Genomic DNA, 25,617 nt, shown 5'->3' on the forward strand with positions numbered 1-25,617 from the left:
TAGCTTTATTTCACTGGGCCTGGCTGCAGGATGAGGTCATGGTTTTGGCATAAACAGATGGACTTTGAGAATAGTTACTGATAGTCAGCTACATACCCCAGCTTGCAGACTTTAGCACAGTAACTTTCTTTAGTGAGAAGACCGGGATCAAAAATAGAATAATCTGAGGGATGTGTAAGTATCTATTATTTTTTTTAATGGGATCCTGGCCTTCTACCATTTGTGACTGTGGTATAGAAGGTTGCTATTGTCGAGATGATTCCAGAGCTAATGGCTGAGTGTTGGGTTAAAGTGTTGTATGCTGGCTTTGGAGGGTGTGAGGATATCTCATGCAGACTAATCTGCAGCAGTATCTTGAGTTTGTAGGAACTAGAATCTCAACTGCCAAGTAGCAGAATCCATCTGGGCTTTAGAGTGGCCAGAACTTTGTTTGCCTCACCCCATGCTCTGACTTTGCTCTAGTACTGCTTTCCCCAAGTTCTTGTGTAAAAAAAGAAAAAAAATAAATTTCTTAGCACTGCTTTGATCCCAGCTTTTTAACTGCCAAAATCGCCCCCCACACATTCATTGTTTACTTGAAGCTTTTGTAAATCTGTATCACTACTTTGGAAGGCTAATGTGGTTAGGTAAATTAGTGTAAGTTGTGTGTGGTTCTTGTAGTCTTTATTAAGATGTTTAAAAAAGTGAACGGTACAGAGTTTAAGTGTAGAAGTTTCTGGTTATCGGGGAATAACATACAGATTATCAAGGGGTGCGAAGTTCGGTTTAAGATCAGCTGGTGTAAGGAATACATAATCCCCAATATCCCTGATTGGGGGTAAAAGGTTAACAGGTCAAAGTACAGACATTGAGATATGAGATATGATCATATAATGGCTATGTTCATGTGTGGAGTATGAGTGGATACGATAGTGAGGATGGATTGACCCTCATTTGGTGAGATTTAATGTTCAGTGGTTCTGAACATGGTTCTAGTTCATATGGTCCAACGGAAAAAAGTCTCTTGGTCCCTTTCTCGTAGGTGATGGACGATGTCGTTCTGGCTCATGCCTCCTGGTACTGTCAGTGGCCAGTGATGTGTTCGGTGTAGATGTCCCTGGACCATTGGATGGTGTCTGAGACCATGAGGCGCCAAATGAGCCGTGCGTAGTGGCGACTGATCCCAAAGCACATGCTCGTTGCAGGGATCCCAGGCGCCCAGGGCTCCGATAAGCAGGGCATCCATCTGCACCTCATAGCTCTTCGCTCTCAGGGTGTCAGCCAGGGGAGCATATTTTCCAGCTTACGAGCGTGGGCTTCACAAAAGGCCGGGGTTAGTACATACAAGTTTTGAGCACGCAGGAGGCTGGTTTTATGTTGAGTTTCTTCTAGGTAACTTCCAACTAAGACTATGGTAGGTAATAGATTTCCCCACCAGGCTGAAATAAGATGACCCTATTTCATCTGAAGGGAGAGGAAAGCATGATTTCGTTTGGAAGAAAGGTGTGGCCTGTTACCATATACTCCCCCCCCCCCCCCCCAAACTAGACTTTAGATATTTACTAGTTCATTTTAATGTAGCAGCTGTCTGGTGACTGGATGAGAGGAATGCAATGATCTTCCCTGTAGTTGTTGAAGTTTTGCTTCATAGTTTGAAGGTATCACTGCTGTTGCAGGCCCTTTGAAAGGTCCAGAGGCCTGGCCTACACTACAGGGTTAAGTTGAATTTAGCCACGTTAGCTCGATTTAAAAAATGAACGCATCCACACAACCAACCCCATTCAGTCAACCTAAAGGGCTCTTAAAATCGACTTCTGTACTCCTCCCTGTTGAGAGAAGTAGCGCTAAAATTGACTTTGCTGGGTTGAATTCGGGATAGTATGGATGCATATCGATGGTATTAGCCTCCGAGAGCTATCTCGGAGTGCTCAGGTGTGACTGCTCTGGACAGCACTTTGAACTCCGATGCATTAGCCAAGTACACAGGAAAAGCCCCAAGAACTTTTGAATTTCATTTCATGTTTGGTCGGCATGGCGAACTCAGCAGCGCAGGTGACCATACAGTCCCCCCAGAATCATAGAGCGTAGAATGTTTCTACGTGCCCCCTGTCATCACCATCCCTGAAGTTATCGCAGATTAGAAGGCAAAAAAAAACGAACTCGCGATGACATGATGTCTGAGCTCATGCAGTCCTCCTGCACTGATAGGGCACAGTTTAATGCATGGAGGCATTCAGTGGCAGAGGCTAGGAAAGAATTATGTGAGCACAAAAACTGCAGAGGCAGGATGCAATGCTGAGGCTAATGGGGAAGCAAACGGACATGATCAAGCATCTCTTGGAACTGCAGGAAAGCCAGCAAGAGCACAGACCCCCGCTGCATCCACTATATAACCACCTCCTCTCCCTCTCATGTTCTATAGCCTCCTCACCCAGATGCCCAAGAACACTGGGGGGAGGCTCTGGGCACCCAGCCATTACACTGCAGAGGATGGCCCAAGCAACAGAAGGCTGTCATTCAAACAGTTTGCTTATTGCAGCCACACTAAAAATCAGTGTGGCCTTGTCCTTCCCTCCTCCCCAACCCCACCTACCTTGTCTGTTTTTTTTTTAAATAAAGAAAGAATGCATGGTTTCAAAACACTAGTTACTTTATTTTGAAGGGGGGAGGTTGGTTGGCTTACAGGGAATTAAAATCAACAAAGGGGGCGGGTTTGCATCAAGGAGAAACACAACTGTCACACCAAAGCCTGGCCAGTTATGAAACTGGTTTTCAAAGCCTCTCTGATGTGCAGCGCGCCTTGCTGTGCTCTTCTAATCGCTCTGGTGGCTGGGGTGAAACGATTGTCTGCCGTTGCTTTCACAGAGGGAGGGGCGATTGATAACATGTACCCAAAACCACCTGTGAAAATGTTTTTGCCCCATCAGGCATTGGGAGCTTAACCCGGAATTCCAATGGGTGGCGGATGCTAGCCCCAGTAGTGAGGACACACTCCACCGATTTAATGCACTTAGTGTGGACATACGCAATCGACTGTATAAAATCGATTTCTAAAAATTGACTTCTATAAAATTGACCTAATTTTTAGTGTAGACATACTCCAAGATTAATCAATTTGGTAAATTGTCCTTAAGGCCCAATTTGCTAACCTTAAAACACCACCCCTGCCTATAAGACTCTAAGATGAGGTTTTTGCTTCCCTCCAGCCTAGATGTCTGAAGTAATAAGTCCTTCTACTACACCCCTAACTTCCATAAAAGGTTAGCCCCTGTGAGAGGGCTTTGCTGCCTCAACAATGATCCCTCTGGCCACTTGAGGAGTGACAGGGGCTAGGACTCCCTTTTTCAGGCCAAACTCTTTCACCCTGAAAGACACTGGTTCTAATCATAAAACTGGAAGGGACCTTGAGAGGTCATTAGTCCAGTCCCCTGCACTCAAGGCAGGATTAAGTATTATCTAGATCATCCCTGACAGGTGTTTTTCCAACCTGTTCCTAAACATCTCCAATGAGGGAGATTCCACAACCTCCCTAGGCAATTTATTCTAGTGCTTAACTATGCTGACAGGAAGTTTTTTCTAATGGCCAACATAAACTGCCCTTGCTGCAATTTAAGCCCATTGCTTCTTGTCCTATCCTCGGAGTTTAAGAGGAAGACTTTTTCTCCCCCCTCCTTGTAACAAACTTTTATGTACTTTAAAACTGTTATGTCCCCTCTGCTTTGAATTCTCCAGATTAAACACCCCCCCCCTTTTTTTTTTTCCCAATCTTCCCTCATAGGTCATGTTTTCTAGACCTTTAATCATTTTTGTTGCTCTTCTCTGGCCTTTCTACAATTTGTCCACATCTTTCCTGAAATGTGGTTCCCAGACCTGGACACAATGCTCCAATTGAGGCCTAATTAGCATGGATTAGAGTTGAAGAATTACTTCTTGTGTCTTGTTTACAATACTTCTGCTAATACATCCCAGAAAGATATTTGCTTTTTTTCCCCCAACAGTGTTATACTGTTGACTTATACAGTAACTCCTTGCTTAATGTTGTAGTTATGTTCCTGAAAAATGTGACTTTAAACAAAACTATTAAGCAAATCCAATTTCCCCATAAGAATTAATGTAAATGGGGAGGGGGGTTTGGTTCCAGGGACATTTTTTTCACCAGACAAAAGACTCCATATATATCACACTAAGTTTTAAACAAAAAAATTAATACTGTACACAGCAATGATGATTGTGAAGCTTGGTTGAGGTGGTGAAGTCTGAGGGTGGGATATTTCCCATGCTAAATGATGAACTAGCATTTGGCTGAGCCCTCAAGGCTTAACAGGTTGTTAATGTAGCCTCACATTCTACAAGGCAGCACAAATGGAGGGAGTGGAAACAGAATGGTAGGAGGCAGACATACACATCCTGTGTGTGAGAGAGATGTGAATAGCCCCTTTAAGTACACAGCCCCCCCCCCCCAAGTACATTGCCTTTTTAAGTAGATCAGCAAGTTGAGAAAGCAGCTGCTGCCAGCAAGCTCCTGCTGTCCCAAGCCCTGTTGTCTCTCCTCCCCCCCCCACCCCACTCTATGGAGAGGGGTAATGGGGGGGCAGGAGCAGGGGGGAGGGAGACACCCTGACATTAGCACCCCTCTTTCCCCCCAACCCCCCCATGCAGCAAGCAGGAGGCTCCCAGGAGCAGCACATTGCAGTGGTGGGGAGGGATAGCTGAACTGCAGCAACTGACAGCCTGCTGGGCGGCTACCACATAGGGAACTTTGGGGAGCGGGGAGCTGATATAGGGGGCTGCCAGTCCACCCTGGTTCCAAGCTCCCACCAGCTAGCTCCAATGGGCTACTCTTTCTGCAAGCACTGGACAAAGCAGGCGGCTGCCAAACAATGGTATAAGGGAGCATTGTGCAACTTTAAATGAGCATGTTCTCCAATTGATCAGCAACTTAACAACATTAACTGGGATGACTTTAAAGTGAGTTACTGTATTTAGCTTGTGATCCACTATGACCCCCAGATCCCTTTCTGCAGTACTCCTTCCCAGGCATTTTCCATTTTGTATGGGTGCAACTGATTGTTCCTTCCTAAGTGGAGTACTTTGCATTTGTCCTTATTGAATTTCATCCTATTTACTTCAGACCATTTCTCCAGTTTGTCCAGATCATTTTGAATTTTAATCCTATCCTCCAAAGCACTTGCATCCCATCCCATCTTGGTATCATCCACAAGCTTTATAAGTGTACGCTCTATGCCATTATCTAAATCATTGATGAAGATATTGAACAGAACGAGACCCAGACCTGATCCTTGCAGGACCCCACTCGTTATGCCATTCCAGCATGACTGTGAACCACTGATAACTACTCTCCATGATTTTTCCAACCAGTTATGCACCCACCTTATAGTAGCTCCATCTAGGTTATATTTCCCTGGTTTGTTTATGAGATGGTCATGCATGACAGTATCAAAAGCCTTACTGGGCATAACCAAATTATTATTGTGATTCTTGGTGAGGGACCATCTATCACAAAGGTAGACTCGCCTGGGAGGCAAGACAGATTGGAGTACTCCAGGGGACTGTCAGCAACTTCACATTAAGGCTCTTATAGTGCCTGAGTTTACACCTGATCATTGTGGAGTGAACTCTAAATATAGAACTCACATCACATTTGGATTTGTGTCCTGATTCTTAACAATCTGCCCTGAGATTAGAAATCATGCTCTTGATTCACTGTAGGCAGCTTGACAGCATGGAAACATCTCAAACAGTATTTGTTATGCTGAGAAAGATGTCTCCTAAACTGGTTACAAAATATAGGGTTTTTTTAGACTGGGCCAGGCAGCTCTTTTAAAACTCCTGAATGCAACTTACATGTACTAGCTATTTAAAAAATGTCTGACTTCAGCAGTTGCTGTTTAATATCCTTCAGAGGTACTAGTGAAAGGGAAAGTGTGTTATCACCATAGGATGAGACTATCATGTTTTTTCTTCAAATAGAGAACAAATATTTATTGAAAACTTCTGCCTTTTCTGCATTATTATTGATAATTCTATATTCCCAGCTAGTAATGGACCAATAACATTATCAGGATTCTTTTTGTTTCCAATATATTTAAAACAACCCTCCTTATTGTCTTTAACTACTGGTCATAGATTTTTTCTTGCATCCTTTTGCTTCCTTTATCAATTTTCTACAATTCCTAACATCTGATTTATATTCATTTCTATCAGCTTCTCCTTTTTTCCATTTGTTATATGTAATCCACTTTCAAATCCCCAATTCAATTCAGTTTTTTTAAACAGTATGGCCTTCTTAGGCATCTAGTAAGGCGTTCTTAAATGATTCCCAATTATCTTTCATATTTTTCTGATTTAATTCTTCCTCTTAGAAGTTATATGGATAACAAACACCATCAGAGTTATAATACTTAATGCTAACAAATTTTGGAAACTATATTTGACCTCATGTTTCAGATATCAGGAGACAAGGTGTGTGGGGGGAAATTATTCTGAGAAGTTTTTTTTTTTTCCACCCCTTCCTCTGAAATAGCTAGTACTGGCTGCTGCTGAAGACAGGATACCCTAACAGATGAACTATTGGTCTGATCAAATATGGCAGTTCTTGTCTTCCCACGAGGATTTATCTTATTGTGAGGAAGAAAATGGGTACTGACAAACCAGAAAGTTCTATTTGTATATACATTACTATGGATTTATACTCTGGATTTTTATGCCAAGTTGCCATAGTTAGCTCCCGCATTATGAATAATGCTCAGGATACTTTGTACTCTAAACAGTGTTGCAAAGACACTCTACTGCATTACTTCCATTAAATTGAAGATTTTCACAAACACAGAAAGTATTCCTGATAAAAGGATTCTTGTGGACATGCCGGGAGAGAAGGCTGCGCTCAAAGAACTGTGCATGTGCGGGCTAGATTCACAAAGCGGATTTAGGCTTAGCATTGCAATACTTGGATTTAGGTGCCCTGCTGCCCAATGGAACTCACAGCCCTGAGTTAGGTACCCAGGCTCCCCATGTAATGCAGAGGGGAAGTTAGACACCTAAGACTGGGATTCACAAAAGCCAGCAAGCTGAGCAGGCAGCTATTTAAGATAATCAGTAGGAAATGCTTCAAAAAGACTTAAATGCCTAACTCTCGGACAGAGGGGGGTATCCATCTCTGCTCAGGATTCATAGCTGTGAATCCTCTTGTGGCGTTCCACGCCTAAGCCAAGTTACCCCCTTCTTGCAAACAAAAAAACAAACAAAAATTAAAGTGTGCGAGAGAGACAAGGCAGTGGTGCTCACCCCCTTGCATTCAATAAAGCACTCCTAAAGGTGGAAGACCCAGGTTCAAATCCTTACCATTTATGATTTGGAACAGGACTTGAACCCAGGTTTCACAACTCCCATGAGTGTCTTAAGTATGGGCACATAGGGTATTGTATAGTGAGACTCGTTCCTGTTGAAGTGGTTTCATTTTGTATAAACATTTAGATAGTCATGGGGCCAGAGTGAGTAAGAATGACTCTACCGCCTAGTGGTTAGTACATTTAGGTAGAAGACCCAGATTCCAGTCTCTGTGCCAAATCAGGCACAGTAGAGATCTGAACCTGGATCTCTTACATGAATACTAACCACTAGGCCAGTGGTTTTCAAACTTTTTTTCTGGGGACTCAGTTGAAGAAAATTGTTGATGCCCGCAACCCAACGGAGCTGGGGATGAGGGGTTTGGGATGTGGGAGGGGGTCAGGGCTGCAGGCTGGGGCCAGGAATGAGGGGTTCAGGATGTGGGAGGGGGCTCTGGGCTGGGGCAGGGGGTTGGAGTGCAGGAAGGGGTCAGGGCTCGGGTGCAGGCTCTAGGGTGGGGCCAGAGATGAGGGGTTTGGTGTGCAAGAAGGGATTCTGGGTTTTGGGGGGCTCAGGACTGGGGTGGAGATGCAGGAGGTCAGGGCTCTGGACTAGGGATGCAGGCTCTGGGGTGGGACAGGGGATTGGAGCATGGGGTGGAGCATGGACTTACCTCTGGTGAATCTGGTCAGCGGCACAGCTGGGGTTCAGAGGCAGGCTTCCTGCCTATCCTAGCACCGCAGACCGTGCTGCACCCCGGAAGTGGCTAGCACCAGGTCTGGCTCCTAGGCAGAGACACATGACTCTTGCCTGCAGGCACCGCCCCCTCCAGTTCCCATTGGCCGGTTTCCAGCCAATGGGAGTGCGGAGCCGGTGCTTGGGCAGCACACAGAGCCCCATGGCCCCCTGCCTAGAAGCTGGACCTGGTGCTGGCTGCTTCCAGGGAGCAGCACAGTGTGGAAACAGGTAGGCACTAGCCTGCCTTAGATGGATAGCACTGCTGACGGAACTTTTTAGCGTCCTGGTCAGCAGTGTTGACCAGAGCGACCCAATGCCTTACTTTGAAAAACACTGCACTAGGCTACTGGGTATAAAGAGAGCACTACCAGCACTTCCTCTGTGTTTTGTGCAAGTTAGCCATGCTCTGACCTCACCTACCATATTGGACCCTAGGCACTGAGGAGACTTTACTGGTGAAAACTTAGGCAGCTGGAGAATTCAGGCACCTATAGAGCTGGGCAAGATGAGTGGACAGTTTGGAGAAGTAAACTTTTGGCCTCAGGTGCTTAAAATGGCAGTTAGGCACCTAACTCCCTTTGTGGATCTGGCAGTTGGTACGTGGTTGCTTAACATGGAGTTTTCACAGTGACTACTACAGTGCTGACAACTCTACTGATATTTGCTGTTTTTCTTAACACACCAGCTATTGGGAATGTGAGAATCTCAGCATTCATTTAAATAAAAGAAGTTTCTAGCCCTCTTGGTTGTGGAGACATGCTGGAAAAGCATGACCCCAAGTGTAACCTAAACGCTCAAAACCCAGCAAGCAAATAATACCCCGAGTTTGGCTCCCCCGACCCAAGTGTGATGATTTCTTGGGCTTTTTTTTGGTTGAATGCTTGGGGTTACTGATACTGCAGCTAACATGATACTAAAATATTAAATTCAGAAGCAAGTTACTCTTTCCAAAGTTATCCTAATTGCTGTTTACTTAATGACCAGGGAGCCAGGAGCCAGCCTGTGCGCCAGCTGAGCTGGGAGGGGAGGCAGGAGAGGGAAGGTCCATACTTGTCAATAGGGCTGCCCCCTCGGAGGAGCAGAAAACTGGGCTACCCAGGCTACATGGGAGTGGCCTGGCACATGTCCCAGCACAGCCACCTCGCCCCACGGAAGCTGGGCGGGGCCAGACCGGCCCTGAGGGGAGCAACCGGTCCCTGGTTAACCTAGAGTTGATCCTGACCTCGGACTCCGGCTCCCATCTCTGTCCGTAGCCTCCGCGCGTCCTTCTGGGCTGAGCGACGCAGCCATGAGGGGTGAGGCCGGCTCTCCTCACGCCCGGCCAGGCTAGGGGCCTATCAGGGCAAAGCGACACCCTGGGTACAGCTAGCGCTCGAGCTTCGACTCCCGCGCCCAAGCGCGAGACGGTTACCCGCCTTCCTTCCTTCCCGCCTACCCAGGCACCGCCCCGCGCACATGCGCGTTGGACCCCCGCCCACGACTACCCCTTTAAGGTGGGCTGTGAGTGGGCGGGGCAATGCGGCGGATCGCGCCCCTACGCGATGACGAAGACATCACGTTTGCGTGCCGCCGTGACGCAGTGGTTGCCGCAGAAACGCTCCGCTCCCCCCGCGCGGTGCGGTTCGCAGTGGAGTTGCCGGGAGGCGCCTGTCACCTTCAGCGCGAGCCGGAGCGGGCGGGAGACGCTGCGGCGGCGGCGGCGGGGCCGCCATGGTGCTAATCAAGGAGTAGTGAGTGCGGGCCGCGGAGCCGGGCGGGCGCTGCGCTGCGCTGCACACGCGTCCCCAGCGCGGGCTGTAGGGAGCCCGGGGCCGCGGTCAGGTCCCTTCCCCCATGTCCGCGAGTCCAGGTGCCGGTTAGCGGTGAGGCCGGGGCAGGGTGAGGGGCGCTGTGCTCGGCGACCCCGGGTTGGCGCGTCGGGGTCCCTGCCGCAGCCGGGGGCAGTGCCGGGTCTGTCTGCCGGCGCTCGCTGAGTCGCGGATCGCTCCGGCAACCCGGGGGAGGCTCCGTTTCTCTCCCGTTACGTGGCCTTTCCTCGCCCGCTCGCCTCGTAGCGAATGGTGGCTTCAGGGGCGCGGGCCCTGTGGCTGGAGCCGAGAGGGGGCTCTGAGGGGGAAATGCCTGTGGACGCTGCTCAGCGCTTTGCTGCGCTCATGACACTGGCACGGAAGCTTCAGGGAGCCCCAGTGATGTAATACACCCGCGTGACGCTGCCCCTTCACCCGTGTCCGCGTGTGCGAGTGTGGATCTGGGGACAGCAGCTCACTAGAACGGCATGCTGCTGCCCCTCTTGGGGAGCGGGGTAAGGGGAAGGTCACTAAATCAGTACAGATCTTGTGTTCTTGCTGTGTGGATAGTTGAGTCTATAACACTATACGTCCCTTTGAGATATATGCTGTAGAGCTGAGGGTAGCTTAAATTCATGAGACTGTTGAAGACAATAGACAGGTCCTGCAGCTGTAATATAAGCAGCAGAATGAGGGATCCAGCATTGGCCTGTTGAGAGAGCCCCTCTCCCTACAGGTTTCAGAGTGGTAGCCATGTTAGCAGTGATGAGCTGCCAAAATCTTAACAACCGGTTCCCTATAAAAAGTTCTGATTTAAGGGGGGGGGAGTGGGGGAGGGGCTGGAGTGGGGGGAGACATACCCATGGGGCCGGGGGCCCCTGCAGGGCCTGGGGCAAATTGCCCCATTGCCCCCCCCCCCGGCAGCCCTAGAGCTTGCAGCCCCCTCCCCCCTTACCTTGCCGGCAGCTCAAAGCAGCAGGACGACTCAGGATCTCAGGTGAGCTGCCCAGTTGGTGCCGGCGGCTGGCCCCGCTGCAGCTGGGGGAGCCTCAGCCTCCCCAGCTGGGAATCCTGGGAGCAACAGGATGGTCCAGCCCGCAGATTGGAGTTCTTTGCCCACCCCTTGGCCCTTTAACAACCGGTTCTCCATGGAGGTCTAATTTTAGCAACAGGTTCTTGGGAACCTGTGGGAACCTGCTCCAGCTCACCACTGCATGTTAGTCTGTATCAGCAAAAACAACAGAGTCCTTGTGGCATCTTAGGGTACGTCCAGACTACCTGCTGGATCGGCGGGTAGTGATCGATTTATCAAGGATCGATATATCGTGTCTCATCTAGACACGATGTATTGATCCTTGAATGTGCTCCCCATCGACTCCAGACCTCCACCAGAGTGAGCGGCGGTACTGGAGTCGATGGGGGAGCCGCGGCCGTCGATCCTACACCATGAGGACAGGAGGTAAGTTGGAATAAGATATGTTGACTTCAGCTACAGTATTCCCATTGCGTATCTTACATCGACACCCCCCTGCCTCCATTGTAGACCAGGCCTTAGTCTCCAAGGTGCCACAAGGACTCCTCTCCCTACAGTGACTCTAATTTGACCATTTCTCTGTCATTAGGAGAGCTTCTACCTTTCCAATACTTTTTGGATTAACTCTGGAAACTTTGAATTGTTTTTTCCCTTTTTGGTATTGAATATGTCAAGCTAATTGTTTCTAGTATGTTTCTCCTTATGATGCAAGTTTCCCCTTTAAGAACTGGTAACCTCTCTGCACCATCTTTAGCTTTTCTTAATTAGAGATGGTTGAGTGTTCCTGAACTGAGTTGTGATTTCCCACGGTACAGATGACTGTCATTGCTATTTGGATAGCTCTATTAAAATGCTATTAGTGATCTCTGTTCTGTCCAAGACACAAAGGAAGACTTATGGTCAGGCCAGTGTACCATCTTGTCCTCTATCCTGTCTCTGATAGTGGTTGCAACCAGATGCTTCAGTGGAAGTGTAAGAAAAAGAATCCATATACTGGACTCAAAAAAATAAACTGCTTATAGGGACAGTTTCTTTTTTACCCACTATCAAAGGTTGGCTTATACCTGAAGTATGAAGGTTTACAAGCCTTCTCTTTTTAATCTTGTAAGTGTAGATATTCCTCATTAGCCCAGATCCTCAGAAGTCAGTGGGAGTTAGGTGCTTAAATATCTTTGAGGATCTGGGCCATTATCCATATAAATAACTAATCTATTTTAGAATCCAGCTAAGGTCTTGGCTTCTGTCTTGTGGCAATGAATTCAGCAGACTACTTATACTTTCCTGTCTTTTTTTTAAATCCTGCCTTTCAGTTTAATTCAATGGCCCTTCTTTTTGTATCATTAGAGAGGGGAAATGGAGCACCCAGTTTACCTTCTTCAGTCCATTAATTGTTTTGTATACCCCAATCATACCTGTTCTTATTTGTTTGCTCTATAAACCAAACAAGCAATCTTTTCAATCTCTCATCATGTGGAACTTTCCCTGGCCCCTCTAGCTTTTGCTGCCCATCGGTACCACCTGTTTTCTGTGACATCCTTTTTGAGATAGGGTGACTGGGACCAAACGTAGCATTTTTCCATCCCATTCCTTATACATCCTAGCATTTTTCAGTCCCATTCCTTATACATCCTAAAATGTTGAGTACTCTTTTGACTGCTGCTACATGTTGACAATCCACTGTAATGCTCACATCTCTTCCTTGAGTAGTTACAACTACCTTAGAAGCTAGTAATGTGACTGAATTGTTCAAATTATTTCTTTCAATATACATTACTTTGCATTTTCAACACTAAATTCAATCTGTCACTGTCCTGCTTATTCAATTATCTTTAAGTTCTTCTGATGGTCCTTGCAGTCATTTTTAGTTTTGACTAAGCTTAATTTGTGTCACTGCAAATTTTTGCCTGCTCACCACTTCCCCCGCCATATCTGGATAACAAATATGTGCAACACTTGTCTTGTTAAGGAATGTTGGGATACTCTGGTGTCAGCTCTTTGCTATGTTTAAAACTGACCATTTACTCTACTTTGTTTTTTTATCGCTTAGCCAGTTTCTAGTTTATCATAGTACTTTACCTCATGCTAATTTCCTTAATAGATGTCATGAGCGGCTTTATCCAAGATTTTTTTGGAAGGCCAGATAATCAGTTTTTCTTTAAACACTATTTTGTTGACATGCTCACAGAATTTTATTTGGTTTGAAAGACAAGTTTTTCTCTTACATAAGCTGCACAGGCTTATCCCTATTTATGTGCTTCTATATGTTTCATAGTTCTGCTTAGTTATTTCAGTCAATTTACCTTGTACTAAAGTGAAGCTCATCTGTCTGATCGTCCCACCATTACCCCAGTAGGTATTTTAAAGATAAGTACAACATTTACTTCCCTCCACTCCTCTGATGTAATAACTGATTTTAAAGAGATTGCACTGCTAATAAAAATATTCAGTCATTTAATTCTTAACATTTTCCTGACCTCTTGGGTATGTACCATCTGGGTCTAGGGCCTTGCGCTTTAATTGATCAGTTTGTCTCAGTACTTTTTTTTTTGGATACCTCAGTCTTTGACAGCACTTCTCTATTACCTGAAAAGAGTAGGTTGGAACAGATAGCTCCTCAGCATCCTTTGTAGTGAGGAGTAATGCCAAGAAATCACTTTACTTCTCTACAATGTCCTCTTCTCCTTAATTGTTCCCTTCTCTCCCTGACAAAACAGCAGATTCACAGACTCTCACAAGCTTTCTGCTAGAGCTATAAAATAATTTCTTGTTGGTCTTTCTTATGTCTTTGACTATTAGCTCTTCAAATGTCCTCTTACCGCTTCAAATTTCCTCTCTACTTTTACCTGCCATAGTGTGCTCCTTTCTGTTGGTTTCACTGAGGCTGAACCTTGCTATTCAATCATGGTGTGGTGGGTTTCTTCATTCCTGATTCCTTTTTGAGAGGCGGGGAATGTATGCTCTTTGACTGTTATGATTGATCAATCTAAGGATTTTAGCTTAGTTTGTTTTGACCTTGTAAGAGAAGTATGAAGGTTTACAAGCCTTCTCTTTTTAATCTTGTAAGTGTAGATATTCCTCTTTTATTCGGCAACCTTTCACAAGTGGTGTGCCGAGTCTTCATTTATTCACTCTAATTTAAGGTTTCGCGTGCTGGTAATACATTTTAATATTTTTTAGAAGGTCTCTTTCTATAAGTCTGTATATTATATAACTAAAGTATTGTTGTATTGTAAAATAAACAAGGTTTTCAAAATGTTTAAGAAGCTTCATTTAAAATTAAATTAAAATGTTGATCTTACGCTGCCAGCCCGCTCAGCCCACTGTTGGTCTGGGGTTCTGTTCACCTAGACCAGCAGTGGGCTGAGCGGGGCCTGCAGCTGGGACCCCGGCTGGCAAGGGTCCAGCAGCCAGAACCCCAGACCGGCAGCGGGCTGTGCGGGGCCGGCTGCTGGGACCCCAGACTGGCAGTGGGCTGAGTGGCTCAGCCCACTGCCGCTCAGGGATTCCATCCGCCAGCTCCTGCCAGCCAGGATCCTGGCTGCCAGACCCGCTCACCCCGCTGCCAGTCTGGGGTCCCAGCCCTGCCCACATACAGTGGGTACCTACCTTCTCCTTGGTTCTGGCCCATTCTCTTCCTCTCTATGCACTGAGCTGAGGGTGGGAGTGCACTGAGCACAGCTCTGGGGGTGAAGGGTCTGGCCAGGAGCTAGAATGAGGGAGGGGGCTCAGAGTTGGGGCAGGAGGTTTGGGTGTGGGACACTTACCTGGGCAGCTTCCATATGATGCGAGGAGTGCAGGCTGGAATGTGGGGGGTGGGTGCAGGAGCTCCCATTTGGTGCTCAGGGTGAGGGTGGGGATGTGGGGTGTGCATCGGGTGTGGGGGGCTGGGGAGGTGGGGTGTGCAGGTGTCAGGGCAGAGGGGGGGCTGGGTATGTGTAGGGGTGCCAGAGTCAGGGCTGGGGTTGTGGGGGGAGATGAAAGAGTCAAGCAGAGGTCTAGGTGTGTATGAAGGAGGTACAGGGCCAAGGGCAGGGGCCTGGGGTGGGGGTGGGGATGCGGGACTCAGGGCAGAGGGCTGGAGAACCTCCAACCCCCTCGCTCCTTGTCCCCTGACTACCCCCTCCTGGGACCCCTGCCCCTAACTGCCCCCCAGGACCCCATCCCCTGTCTAAGCCTCCAACCCTTATCCACACCCCCAACCCCAGGCAGACTCCTGGGACTCCCATGCCCCATCCAACCACTCCCCGCCCCCTGATAGGACCCCAGAACTCCTGACCCATACAACCCTCCCCTGCTCCCTGCCTGCCACAACCCCTCTTCACACCCCTGCCTCCTGACAGCCCCCCACCCCGAACCTCCTACTCATCCAACCCCCCCCAGGTCCTTGCCCCCTGACTTCCCCTCTCCAGAGACCCCCGCCCCTAGCCACACCCCAGGATCCCAACCCCTATCCAATCCACCCTGCTCCCTGTCTCGACTGCCCCACCCCTTATCCACCCCCCCTAGACCCAGACCCCTTACCTTGAGGCTCCAAGCAGAGCCAGATACACTACCCCACGGGAGCACACAGCCCTGCCTCTCAGAGCGCTGCGCACGCAGCGGCAGGGCTCCAGGTGAGCGGAGAGCGTCTTTCTCTCCCCGCGGAGCTAACGCTGCCTTGCGGGAGCGCGCAGCCCCGGCCCCCAGAGCTCTGTGTGCACGGCGGCAGGGCTCCAGGGGAGGGGAGAAGGCTGGAGAGGGGCCGGTGGCTTGCTGCACTCAGCCCGGTGCTCCAGCCTGGGACCGCGGACCCCGTGGCTTGCCGCGCCGGGCAGGATTTTTAATGGCACGCCAAGTCCAAGCAGGCAGCCGCGTGCCATTAAAAATTGGCTCACGTGCCGTCTGTGGCATGCGTGCCATAGGTTGCCGACCCCTGGTATAGAGGGAACAGAAGAACTAATAAGGAGGCTGTGAAGTCTAGGGGATAGAGCACTGGACTGGGACGCAAAAGACCTGGGTTCTAGTCTTAACTGTGCTACCAGACTGCTGGGTGACCTTGGGCAAGTCTCTTTAATCTTACCTTGCCTCAGTTTCCCCATCTGTAAAATGAGGATGAAGATATTGGTTGACCTCTTTTGTAAAGCTTTTTGAGATCTACTGATGAAAAGTGCTATATAAGAGCTTATTCTGATTATTTTATTTATTAGTTATTGTGATACTTGCTCATCACCTATTAAGAGAGGGACTATGGGGGAGGAATTGGGAAGCCAGCTCTCTGTGAGGCTTGTTCACTTACTACGCTTTTATTACCACATTTATCAGATCTTACAACCCAATTAGAGTTGAGCCTGATCAGTTTTTCCATAGGAGACCTCCAAGGAAACCAGAGGGTACAACAGGAAGTGGTGTTTGTGATCATAATGGTCACTCTTCCTTCACCACAGAAACAGTGCTCTAGCAGTGGCACATGGTGTGCTGTACTGGAGTAGCTGTCTACTGGATGAGACAAAACCAGGGTCCTTGCTGCTTTATTAGAAAGCCTGTGAAATGTCTTGCAAGGATTAGGGGCTGGAGTCTATGGAGATAATTACACTGTCTCTCTAAATACCTCTCCCCAGTATAGCCTGCTATACCTAGGACCTTTATTTGCTTCTTGGCAAACTACTGTCTAGTCTTACTGTACACTGTTAACCAGCTGTTGGAATTCAGTGGTGGATGAAGTACTCTGAGAAGATAGCCCTTATGCTTATACAAAGATCGCTATTAGGCTATTTCACTTACATTTATGGGTTTGGTATAAGGCCATTTTTTGAGTTACCTAACCAATGGAAGGCAGCAAGCTCTGGGAAAGACACTGTGTTAGGTTAGAAGGAAACTGGTATATCACACAGATAAACCCAAGCTAGCAGAGTTCTGGAGGCAGCCAGGAACAAGTGTTGCTATGTCTGCAGTGTGAAATGTTTGTGTGTTCTAAGTGGTGCAGGTTACAAGGGCTGCAGTTCATTTCCTGTTTTGTGTTCTCTTGCAGTCGTGTCATTCTGCCTGTGTCTGTGGAGGAGGTAAGTCCTTTTCCTGCCGCTTCCTTTTCAGGCCTTTTGTTTAAACAAAACAGTGTTTAAGCTTATGATTGACCAGCCAACAAAAGTCAGGAAATGCAAGAAAGAAATGCATCCACCTTCAGGATTATCTTGAAACAGTATGATCCAATGATTAAGACTGAGGACTGGGAGTCAGGTTTGTGTACCAAGCTCTTCTGCTGACTCAGTCTGTGATTTTTAGGCAAATAATTGAACTTATCTGTACCTGGGTTTTCCCATCTTATCTAAAATAAAGCTAATGATATTGTCCCTCCTCCTATAAAGTGCTTTCAGATCCATGAATTACAACTCCTAGAGAAGTTAATGATAACTTAGATTTGCCAGATTGTTCCAAAGCACAGATTCCTTCTTTGTCTAATATAATCATTTTTCTTTTAAGGTGAGGAAACTTTAATAAATCTCTGAGGTTCCTTTTAATCTGGGTTTGTCTACAGTAGAAAATTTAATTGTGTTAAAATGTGTTACCTAACAATTGTAGTTGTGGACTGTTGTGTTTAAAATTGTCAGTTTGTTATGGTCAATCTTGTTGTCTACCGTATGGTAGACAACCATGACCAACTGTTGTGATTTTTAAACCTCACAGTACAAGAAATGTTCAGTCAGATTAGTTTAATTTGATTGAAAACACACTTACCATCTTTGTAGACACAGTGTAACACATTTCAGATTAAGGGCATATCTACATGGGAAAATTTTTCCAGTTAAATCTACATAAGCTCATGGGTGAATTTAAACTAATAGGGGGATTATACTGGTATAACTCCCTGGGTGGACATTTTTATTCTGGAATAACAGTAGCTTGCTTGCTGGTTTACCTTATGTCGCTTTGGAAGGGGTTTAAGTTAACCCAAAAAAAGTTTAGTTAAGTTAGTCTGAAATAATAGTGTATATCGGTTTAATTTCACACCTTAGTTTATACCAGTATAACTTTCCTGTGTAGACAATCCGTAAGTTTTCCACCTAGGGCAAATCTACACTACAAAATTACGTTGACCTAAGTTGCATCGACATACAGCTGCCACAGTAATTGAAGTGGTTTTACACATCCACACTATGCTCTTTGTGTCAGCAGTGTGCATCCTCACCAGGAGTGCTTGCACTGATTTAACTGCCAGTGTGAGGCATTGTGGGATGGCTTCTGAAAGGCAGCAACAGTCAACTTAAGTAATGCAGTGTCTACACTGACTCTGCATCAACCCAACTACATCGATTTAAGCGCTATGCCTCTCACTTAGGTGGGTGAGTTACATCAGTGGTACCTACGTTTTAGTGTAGATGCTTACAGTTAGGTCAACATAAGCTACCTTATATTGACCTAACTTTGTAGTGTAGACCAGACGCTAGACTACAACGTGCTGAGTTCAAACGAAGTATTAAACTGTGTTTTTGTAGGTGTTAAAAGGATTTTCAGTCATGTTAATCTAAATCAATTGAGTTAATTTAGGAAAAATCCACCCCCCTGAGAGATGTAGCTACATCACCTAACCTCCAGTGTAGACAGTGCTAGGTCAAAAGAAGATTTTCAGGGAGGTGGATTAACTACAGCAATGAGAGATCCCCTCTCATTGCTGTAGTGAGTGTCTACATTGAAGTGACACAGTGGCGCAGCTGTGTGTCTGTAGCGCTTTAAATGTAGATGTACCCTTAACTGAAAAACACACCTTTTTGCCCAGGTAGACAAAGCCTCAGGCCTTGTCTAGTTTAGGATTTTAGGTGTGATGTTAGCATAAATGTGTGCTACTACATCTTAAATCCTAGTCTAGACAGGGTATCGGCATTTAACATCATGTTAGTAGACAAGCACTGAGTGGCAGCTCATGAGTCGCTCAGGTAAATGCTGAAGCCGTGAACTGGCTCTCAGGTATACAGCAGCATAGTATTATGGCTCTATTCACACTGTGAAAAATGGCCCTTTGCTGACAATGATTGTCTGAGTGGGTCCTTCTGTTTTTCATTCCCTTCGCCTGCCCTCACGGCAATGTTGAAAATGGCTTAATTGTAGTTGAGACAAATCCCTTCTCCAAGAACATGATTACTGGAACAATGCTGAATGCAGTTTTGTCCTGTCTGTTCTAGCAGTTAAATCACTGTCAGCACTAGCTAAAGCGACCCACTGAGACATCCATTGTCAAAAATTTGTTATGCTCCCAATGTAGATTTTGGGGCTGTGTGCATGGTGAAATGCACAAGATATGTGGTTGATACATGTCTACCTAAGAGTAGTATGTTAATGTTTAGTCCTGACATTGTGCTCTCACAGTTAGGCTGTCTCTACACCAAAAACATTAATAGTCTAATGGACCTAGAGAAGACACTTCTCATTGGGAAGGAATAACTTGCATTTCAAACAATTATTGCTATGAACTTGTAGTATCTAGGCAGTAGTAGTAGTATCTAGGCAGAACTTGTAGTATCTTGGTTTTGAAAATTCTTATCTAATTATTTTCAAATGTATTTCCTGGGCCAAACATGTACTTTGCTTTTTCTTGGAAGACTGCAAGTCTGCATAGGGAACTCCCTTTGGATGTAAACCATATTTCTAAACAAAATAGCTAGGTTACATTTAAAAAAAAACAAAAAACCTAAAATTCCTAAAGCACTGCATCCATGTTATAGACCAATAGCAGTGAAAATTTGAAGAAGTCCCCCTCTCATTTAATCCAACTCATAGAGTGAACACTGAATCTACACTTCATGGAACTTGCAGCTGAGCAGGTCTTTTCCAGATCTTGTAAAAATTACATCCCAATTTTTGGCTTTGTTTATAGTAAGTTTTAACGGGTGTAGGAGATGGAATTCTGAGAATAGGTGTTTATAATGGAGATGCTGATCTGATTATTTCTTCACTGGCCATTAGACAGCTGTGGAGAACTAACTGTTACTGCTCCCTGGACTTCTGTCTTCTGAGCAGGGGCGGCTCCAGGCACCAGCACGCCAAGTGCGTGCCTGGGGTGGCAAGCCACGGGGGGCGCTCTGCCAGTCACCGTGAGGGCAGCAGGCAGGTTGCCTTCGGCGGCTTGCCTGCGGAGGGTCCGCTGGTCCCGCAGACCTCCCGCGGGCGTGCCACTGAATCCGCGGTACCGGGGACCTCCCGCAGGCAAGCCGCCGAAGGCAGCCTGCATGCCGTGCTTGGGGCGGCAAAATACCTAGAGCCGCCCCTGCTTCTGAGACTGCGCCCCTCTTTTATCTTCCCTCCCTCCTTGTGCTCTCAGCACCACTTCTTTGTAGAGAAATTCTGCCAGGCAATAAATGCTTTTCCAGAGACCTACCTTCACATTCACAAAGTGGCCAAGGAGTTGGAGTGAAAATTCTAGCCCCAAAGCATGTCAGTAGCAGATGCTTCACCAGGCCTGGGCCCCTCTTGGGATATATTTCTCTGTTGCTGCCTCACTAGAAACCTTTCATTTGAAATGTCAAAGTCCAGGGTTTACTTTACTTTCTAATGCCTTTTGATGAGAGAGCTGTGAGCACCATGCTCTTTGTATGTTTCCTTTCTCTGAATGAAACACCTACAGGTTTGGAGAGACACATGCTCTGAGTTTTGCTTGAATAACCAATGAAGAACTGGCTCACTGCAGCAGCCCCATCCATTTGGTCACTACTATAATAAATCCAACCCTTTTGGTGCTCTTGTGCTCCTCTCTGATCTTGACCATAACACTCTGGGGCCGAATGTAGCACATTCCTTTGAAAACATGGCTGGTAGTAAAAGAACAGAATTGTTGCCCTCTAGTAGCTTTTTTCTCCCCTCCAGGCTAAAGCAGCATCATGTTAGTCTCTTCTCCCTAAAGACCAGCCCAAGAGGGCACACATTTCTCTTCCCTCCCCCATATGCACATTTTGGCCATGTGGTCAAATGGGGTGATGCTGAGTGTTTTCTGGTCCTGCAGTTGAGAGCTGATCACAGCAGGCGAAAGTATTTCAAGCAGTTTACAAAAGAAAGGAAAAAAGTCTGTTTGTCTGAACTAATAAATGGTGAGCAGAATCGTCCTCTGTTCTCTTCCGGGGTGACATCTGTGCAAGGTAAAGCTGTTGAAGTCTTTGAAATCCTGCCTCTGTGAAAGGCAGTTGGCATGTGACTGCATCTAGAATTTTGCCTCAACATTTGGCATCTTATTCCCAAATTGAAGAGCACTCAGAAAAGCAACAGAAGTAGTCAGGGGCAGAGAGAATGAGTTATAGGGAAGATGAAAAGAGTTAATTATGCAATATATCTTGAATCAGCAATGAGTGGCAGGAGATACGATTCTGCAGGTATCCAAAACATGTAAACATCCAGATGGAAGGGGAGTCATTTAGGAGCATCCAAGGGGCTATAACTAGGAGCAAAGGAATTTAATCAATGAAAGGAAAATGTAGTCTGAATGTGAGGAAATCCTTCCTGACAGTGAGGTGACTCCAGCCCTGGAATTGTCTGGGGGGAGCCAGATCATCCCAAAGTAGATGGGCCAAAGCACTAGAATATGCTCTCTGATCCTTGCCCCCAGGAGACTGGACTGGCTGGAACCTAACAGGCTTCTGCTTCTCTAAGTTCTCTGATACTGGAATTCAGCTTCATCAGGGTAAAGTGAATCTGTTGTTGGTGTTTTATTCCTCCCCTTGCTGATTTATTCAGTGCTATGAATGTTTAGAAATGTAGGTTGTGTATGTGTAGAAAGTAGAGACCCCAGGCAATGTAAAGACTTATCTTTTGGGCACCCTTTGTGTCTGAGAAGGTTGTCGTCTGAGCCTGAGGATGCCCTGCAGTCAACTCTTGAATGGCCTTGTTGATTTGGAGTGAAGGAATCCAGAATTCCAAAGAGTTCAGTTATAAATCTGCTTAGAAGCCTGTAATGTGAGGAGCAGAAGGGGTGCTCTCCCCATTGGCTCCTTGCTGCCCTAAAGGAGAATAGGAAGTCTCAGACAATATAAAGTTGGTGAGTCTTTGGATTGCCCAGTTAAATGTTGGTTTGGGATAGACCTCCACTATCCTATCCCTTGTGAGGGAGCCCCTTCACAATGAGTGTCACATTCTGACAGCACTGGCAGGAACTGTTTCCTGTAATCTAGCCCAGCTGATAAGGCATGGGATCTGGGCCCATTTTATGCTTGTTGCTTACAAGAACTTGATGTTCAAAGCCACAGAAGAGTGAACATGATTACCATGCCTCTGAAAATCCCAGGTGAAGGAATGCACCCTGTGTTTCATGCCTGACAAGGTCAGTGGACTACCCACTCCAATCCTGGGGGAGAGGATGCTGGGTGAGCTGTTTGCTGCTCTTAGGATTCAGTTTCCAGGCTGCAGGAAGTAGGGTATATTAACTACTACACCTTTATTGCTATTGTAGATTCACTTTTATACACAAAGCTCTGACTAGACACACATGATACTGTTTATGGGTTTTGTGATTATGTCAGTTCTGAAGCAGAAATGGATGAGAACTTAATTCCAACTTCAGTTTAATAGATGGAAATCTATCCTGGAACACCTGGCAGCTGGACACCCAGTGTGTTAACTGCTTCTTGAGGGCCGGTGTCAGTGTATGTGATATAGCAGTAAAAAAGCTGATGTGATGTTGAGGCGTTGTGGCCTGGGCTAGGGAAGAGAGAGTTTCTGTCTATATGGTTCTGATGTGATACACTTGGGATATTGTGTTCCTCAGGGTACCTCATTATTAGGAAGATCTTGACAAACTGGAGGAAGTTGAGAGAAAACAACAAATGATCAGGGAGGCCAGAGGAATTGTAGCTTCTGAGGAAAGAATAACGGCTGAATACCAAATAACTTGGCCAGGTGAACACTAAGGTGAGAATGTGACAACCTACAAATACTGAAGAGAGAGAAGTCCCAATTGTGGTGAAGAACTTAGGATGATTCAAGGACTATAAGTATGAATAAAGTGCGAGAATTTAGGCTGAATATCAGGAAAAGCTTTCAGATTGTGGATCTATTGGACCATGAGCCTGCTGAATGTAGACTGGAAAAAAAAATCTGGATGGTAGGAACAGTATTTCATTATCAGGGAGCGGACAAGCTATCCTATCACGTCTTTCTATGAATCCTTCCCCTTGGTTTGGGCACCTCAGACCAGCATCTGTCTAGCTGTTTGAGCTCTTTCAATTTCTGAGATTTGCAATAATGGGTGCATGGACTTGGCCAGCTGTGTGTGGGTGTCTGACCAGCTGCTGCTTTGAAAGCGTTGTTATGGATTAGAGCGGTGTGTGTACAAGTTCTCTACTGCCTCCTTGTTCTTCTCACATGAGAAAGAGCTTGCCAAACACAAAGGATTCTTTTATTTCTGTATTGAGTTCTAAGCTGCTTCTAGGGAACAGCTTTTTTCCCCAGAGGGGTTGCTGTGTTGAATTCCTATCTCATCCATGAAATTCTGCTAATAGAGTGGACTCTGATCTCTGTGTGAGAGGCCTTACAACACACCCCTGTGGTGGGGTGGCTGTGGAAGTCAAGAGCGAGCTCTCAGGAGTTCCAAAAGCAAGTTTGTATGTCATGTCTACTCTTCCCAGCAGTTCCAGGATTCAGACTTTCGGAGGACACAGCCTGTGTTTCTATTAACATTCCCCTTATTTAACAGACAAATTTATGTGGCAGTCCTACCCTTGTATGAATGGGACTAAAGGATCAGGAATATCAGGGAAGATTAAAGGGTGAAGATGCCAGCCCAGTGGGCTGATCCTCTTAGGACCTGCACTTTGTCTTGTATACCTAAGGTGGAATGAATGAATGAATGAGAGACTGTTACTAAAAGGGATTAGTTTGTACCTCCCAGAGACTCACTGCAGAGTGGACAAAGCCATTCTGTTTGCTCCTCTTTCTAGTGCTGGGGTCACTGAGTTGATGACACTTTCTCTTGCAAAGGAAATACAATCTTCTTCTTCTTCTCTGAAATAAACTCCTGATTCATAACTCCACTGAGTTCTCTGTTGGAGAGAACTGTGTTCTGCTTGTATGGGTCAGCCATAGGAAACCACAAGGAATGCAGTGTGTGAAAAGACAGGAGATGGAGCATTTTGATATGCGATGAGACTCAGTTTGTTGGTGGCAGTGAGGGAGCTGCCCAGAATTACTTCAAAAGTAAAGTGTTCGCACAACTCAGTGCAACATCTTGTGCATATGCAGCAGTGCTCTGACTGAACTTTCCATTTGATTGAGTGGGGAGAGAAATCATTACAGAAATGTTTTTATTCTGGCACACTTCTATGCAGAGGCTTTCTAAAAAGTCAAATGATTCTGCTAAATGTGCTGCTGAAAGGGATTGGGAAGTGAGCCTGAGCCTGAACCTGAGCAGATCCGCTCTGGTGTGCTCTCTGACTCGTCCCCAGCTACCCAAGGGAAGGAGACCTAGACATACCCTTGGCTAGGGGTGGCTCTAGCTTTTTTGCTGCCTCAAGCGCAGCAGACAGGCAGCCTTCAGCGGCTTGCCTGCGAGAGGTCCCCGGTCCCGTGGATTCAGCATCATGCCTGTAGGAGGTCTGCCGGTCCTGTGGCTTTGGCGTACCTGCCGCCGAATCGCAGGACCGGTGGACCTCCCACAGGCAAGCCGCCGAAGGCTGCCTGACTGCCACCCTCTCAGGGACCAGCAGGGCGCCCCCCCGCAGCTTGCCTCCCCAGGCATGAGCTTGGAGCACTGGTGCCTGGAGCCGCCGCTGCCCTTGGCACACCATCAGCTTTCACTTGCTGGGAACAGATCTTTGCTGTTATTTTCTAAATTTGTTCTTGTTCTGTTAATACTCGATGGAAAAAGCCTGCAATGCATATGGGCTGCATTTTATGTTAGATGCTGTGGTAACAGAACTTAGCAGGTATGGAAATACTTCTTTTCAAACAGCTGTTGCTGGACCCGGAAGCGAGAATGCTACACTCTCACTACTAGTTTGGTTTTGTAGGCTTTTTGATCATTCATTCATTCATTCATGCCCGTCACCCCAACCGGGGTAGGCCCCCACACCAGATCTCTCTTAGTCTCTCTCCTGGGGCCATATTCTCTCTTGGTTCCCAGGGTATTTTTTTTTTTTTTTTGAACCTGAAGGTCGCCAGGTATTTCTTGGGCGGCCTTTTCGCAACCTTCCTTGCGCCTGACCTCTGGACTCGTTCTACATCCCTCCCATGTGCCTGCCGATGGTGGCCCTCCTGGCCCTGAGGGTGAGAGAAGTGTTTTGGCTTCTTTTTTCCCCCACCACACCCAGCATGCATCTTCGAGTTGTTGAGTTTCTTTTTCTTCTTTTCCAAAGTCTCTAATCTATTGTCTGTTGTGTTGGTTTTTTTGTTTTGGCTTTTTTTTTTTACAGCCCCCTCTCCTCCCCCCCCCCTCTCCTCTTTACTCCTGGGGGACAGGCAGATGGCCCCAAAGGACCTCTCTGGTGGAGTTTTTTTGATCAGCACCCTGCTTATTTTGTGTGAGGGTATGTATACCCACAACAGCACAGCTCTGGCGCTATGCCATGGTGTAGACACTTCCTGCATTGACAGAAGGGATTTTTTTCCCTACATGTAGTTAATTTACCTCTGAGAGGCAGTAGCTAAGTCAATAGCAGATACCTTCTGTTGACATAGCTGTGTCTACACCAGGGGTTAAGTTGACCCAACTACAGTGCTCTACAATAGACTAGGCCTTAGTTCAGGCATACAGAGCGATGACTAATCCCTATTCCTTTTTCTTCA

The 25,617-nt window shown here is 46.6% G+C and overlaps 1 protein-coding gene across 5 annotated transcripts in view; it reads left to right on the top strand.

The window, feature by feature from the left end:
• Nucleotides 1-9,581: 9,581 nt before the first annotated feature.
• The window catches only part of PITPNA (phosphatidylinositol transfer protein alpha), a 41,692-nt gene continuing 25,656 nt past the window's right edge, over nucleotides 9,582-25,617 (top strand). For 2 of the 5 annotated variants that reach the window (XR_005590048.1, XM_039507453.1), the window contains exons 1-2: nucleotides 9,582-9,913; nucleotides 16,892-16,922. Coding sequence is in view for 3 of the 5 variants with exons in the window: in XM_039507453.1 (XP_039363387.1) it covers nucleotides 9,606-9,913; nucleotides 16,892-16,922 (339 nt within the window). In the remaining 2 variants the exon portion in view is untranslated. Of the gene's footprint in view, nucleotides 9,914-10,301; nucleotides 10,367-16,891; nucleotides 16,923-25,617 lie in introns of those variants that run through there. The other 3 variants (XM_039507455.1, XM_039507456.1, XM_039507454.1) reach the window with 3 other exon arrangements.

The sequence above is a fragment of the Mauremys reevesii genome, linkage group 20, assembly GCF_016161935.1.
Source record: "Mauremys reevesii isolate NIE-2019 linkage group 20, ASM1616193v1, whole genome shotgun sequence".
NCBI lineage: Eukaryota > Metazoa > Chordata > Testudines > Geoemydidae > Mauremys > Mauremys reevesii.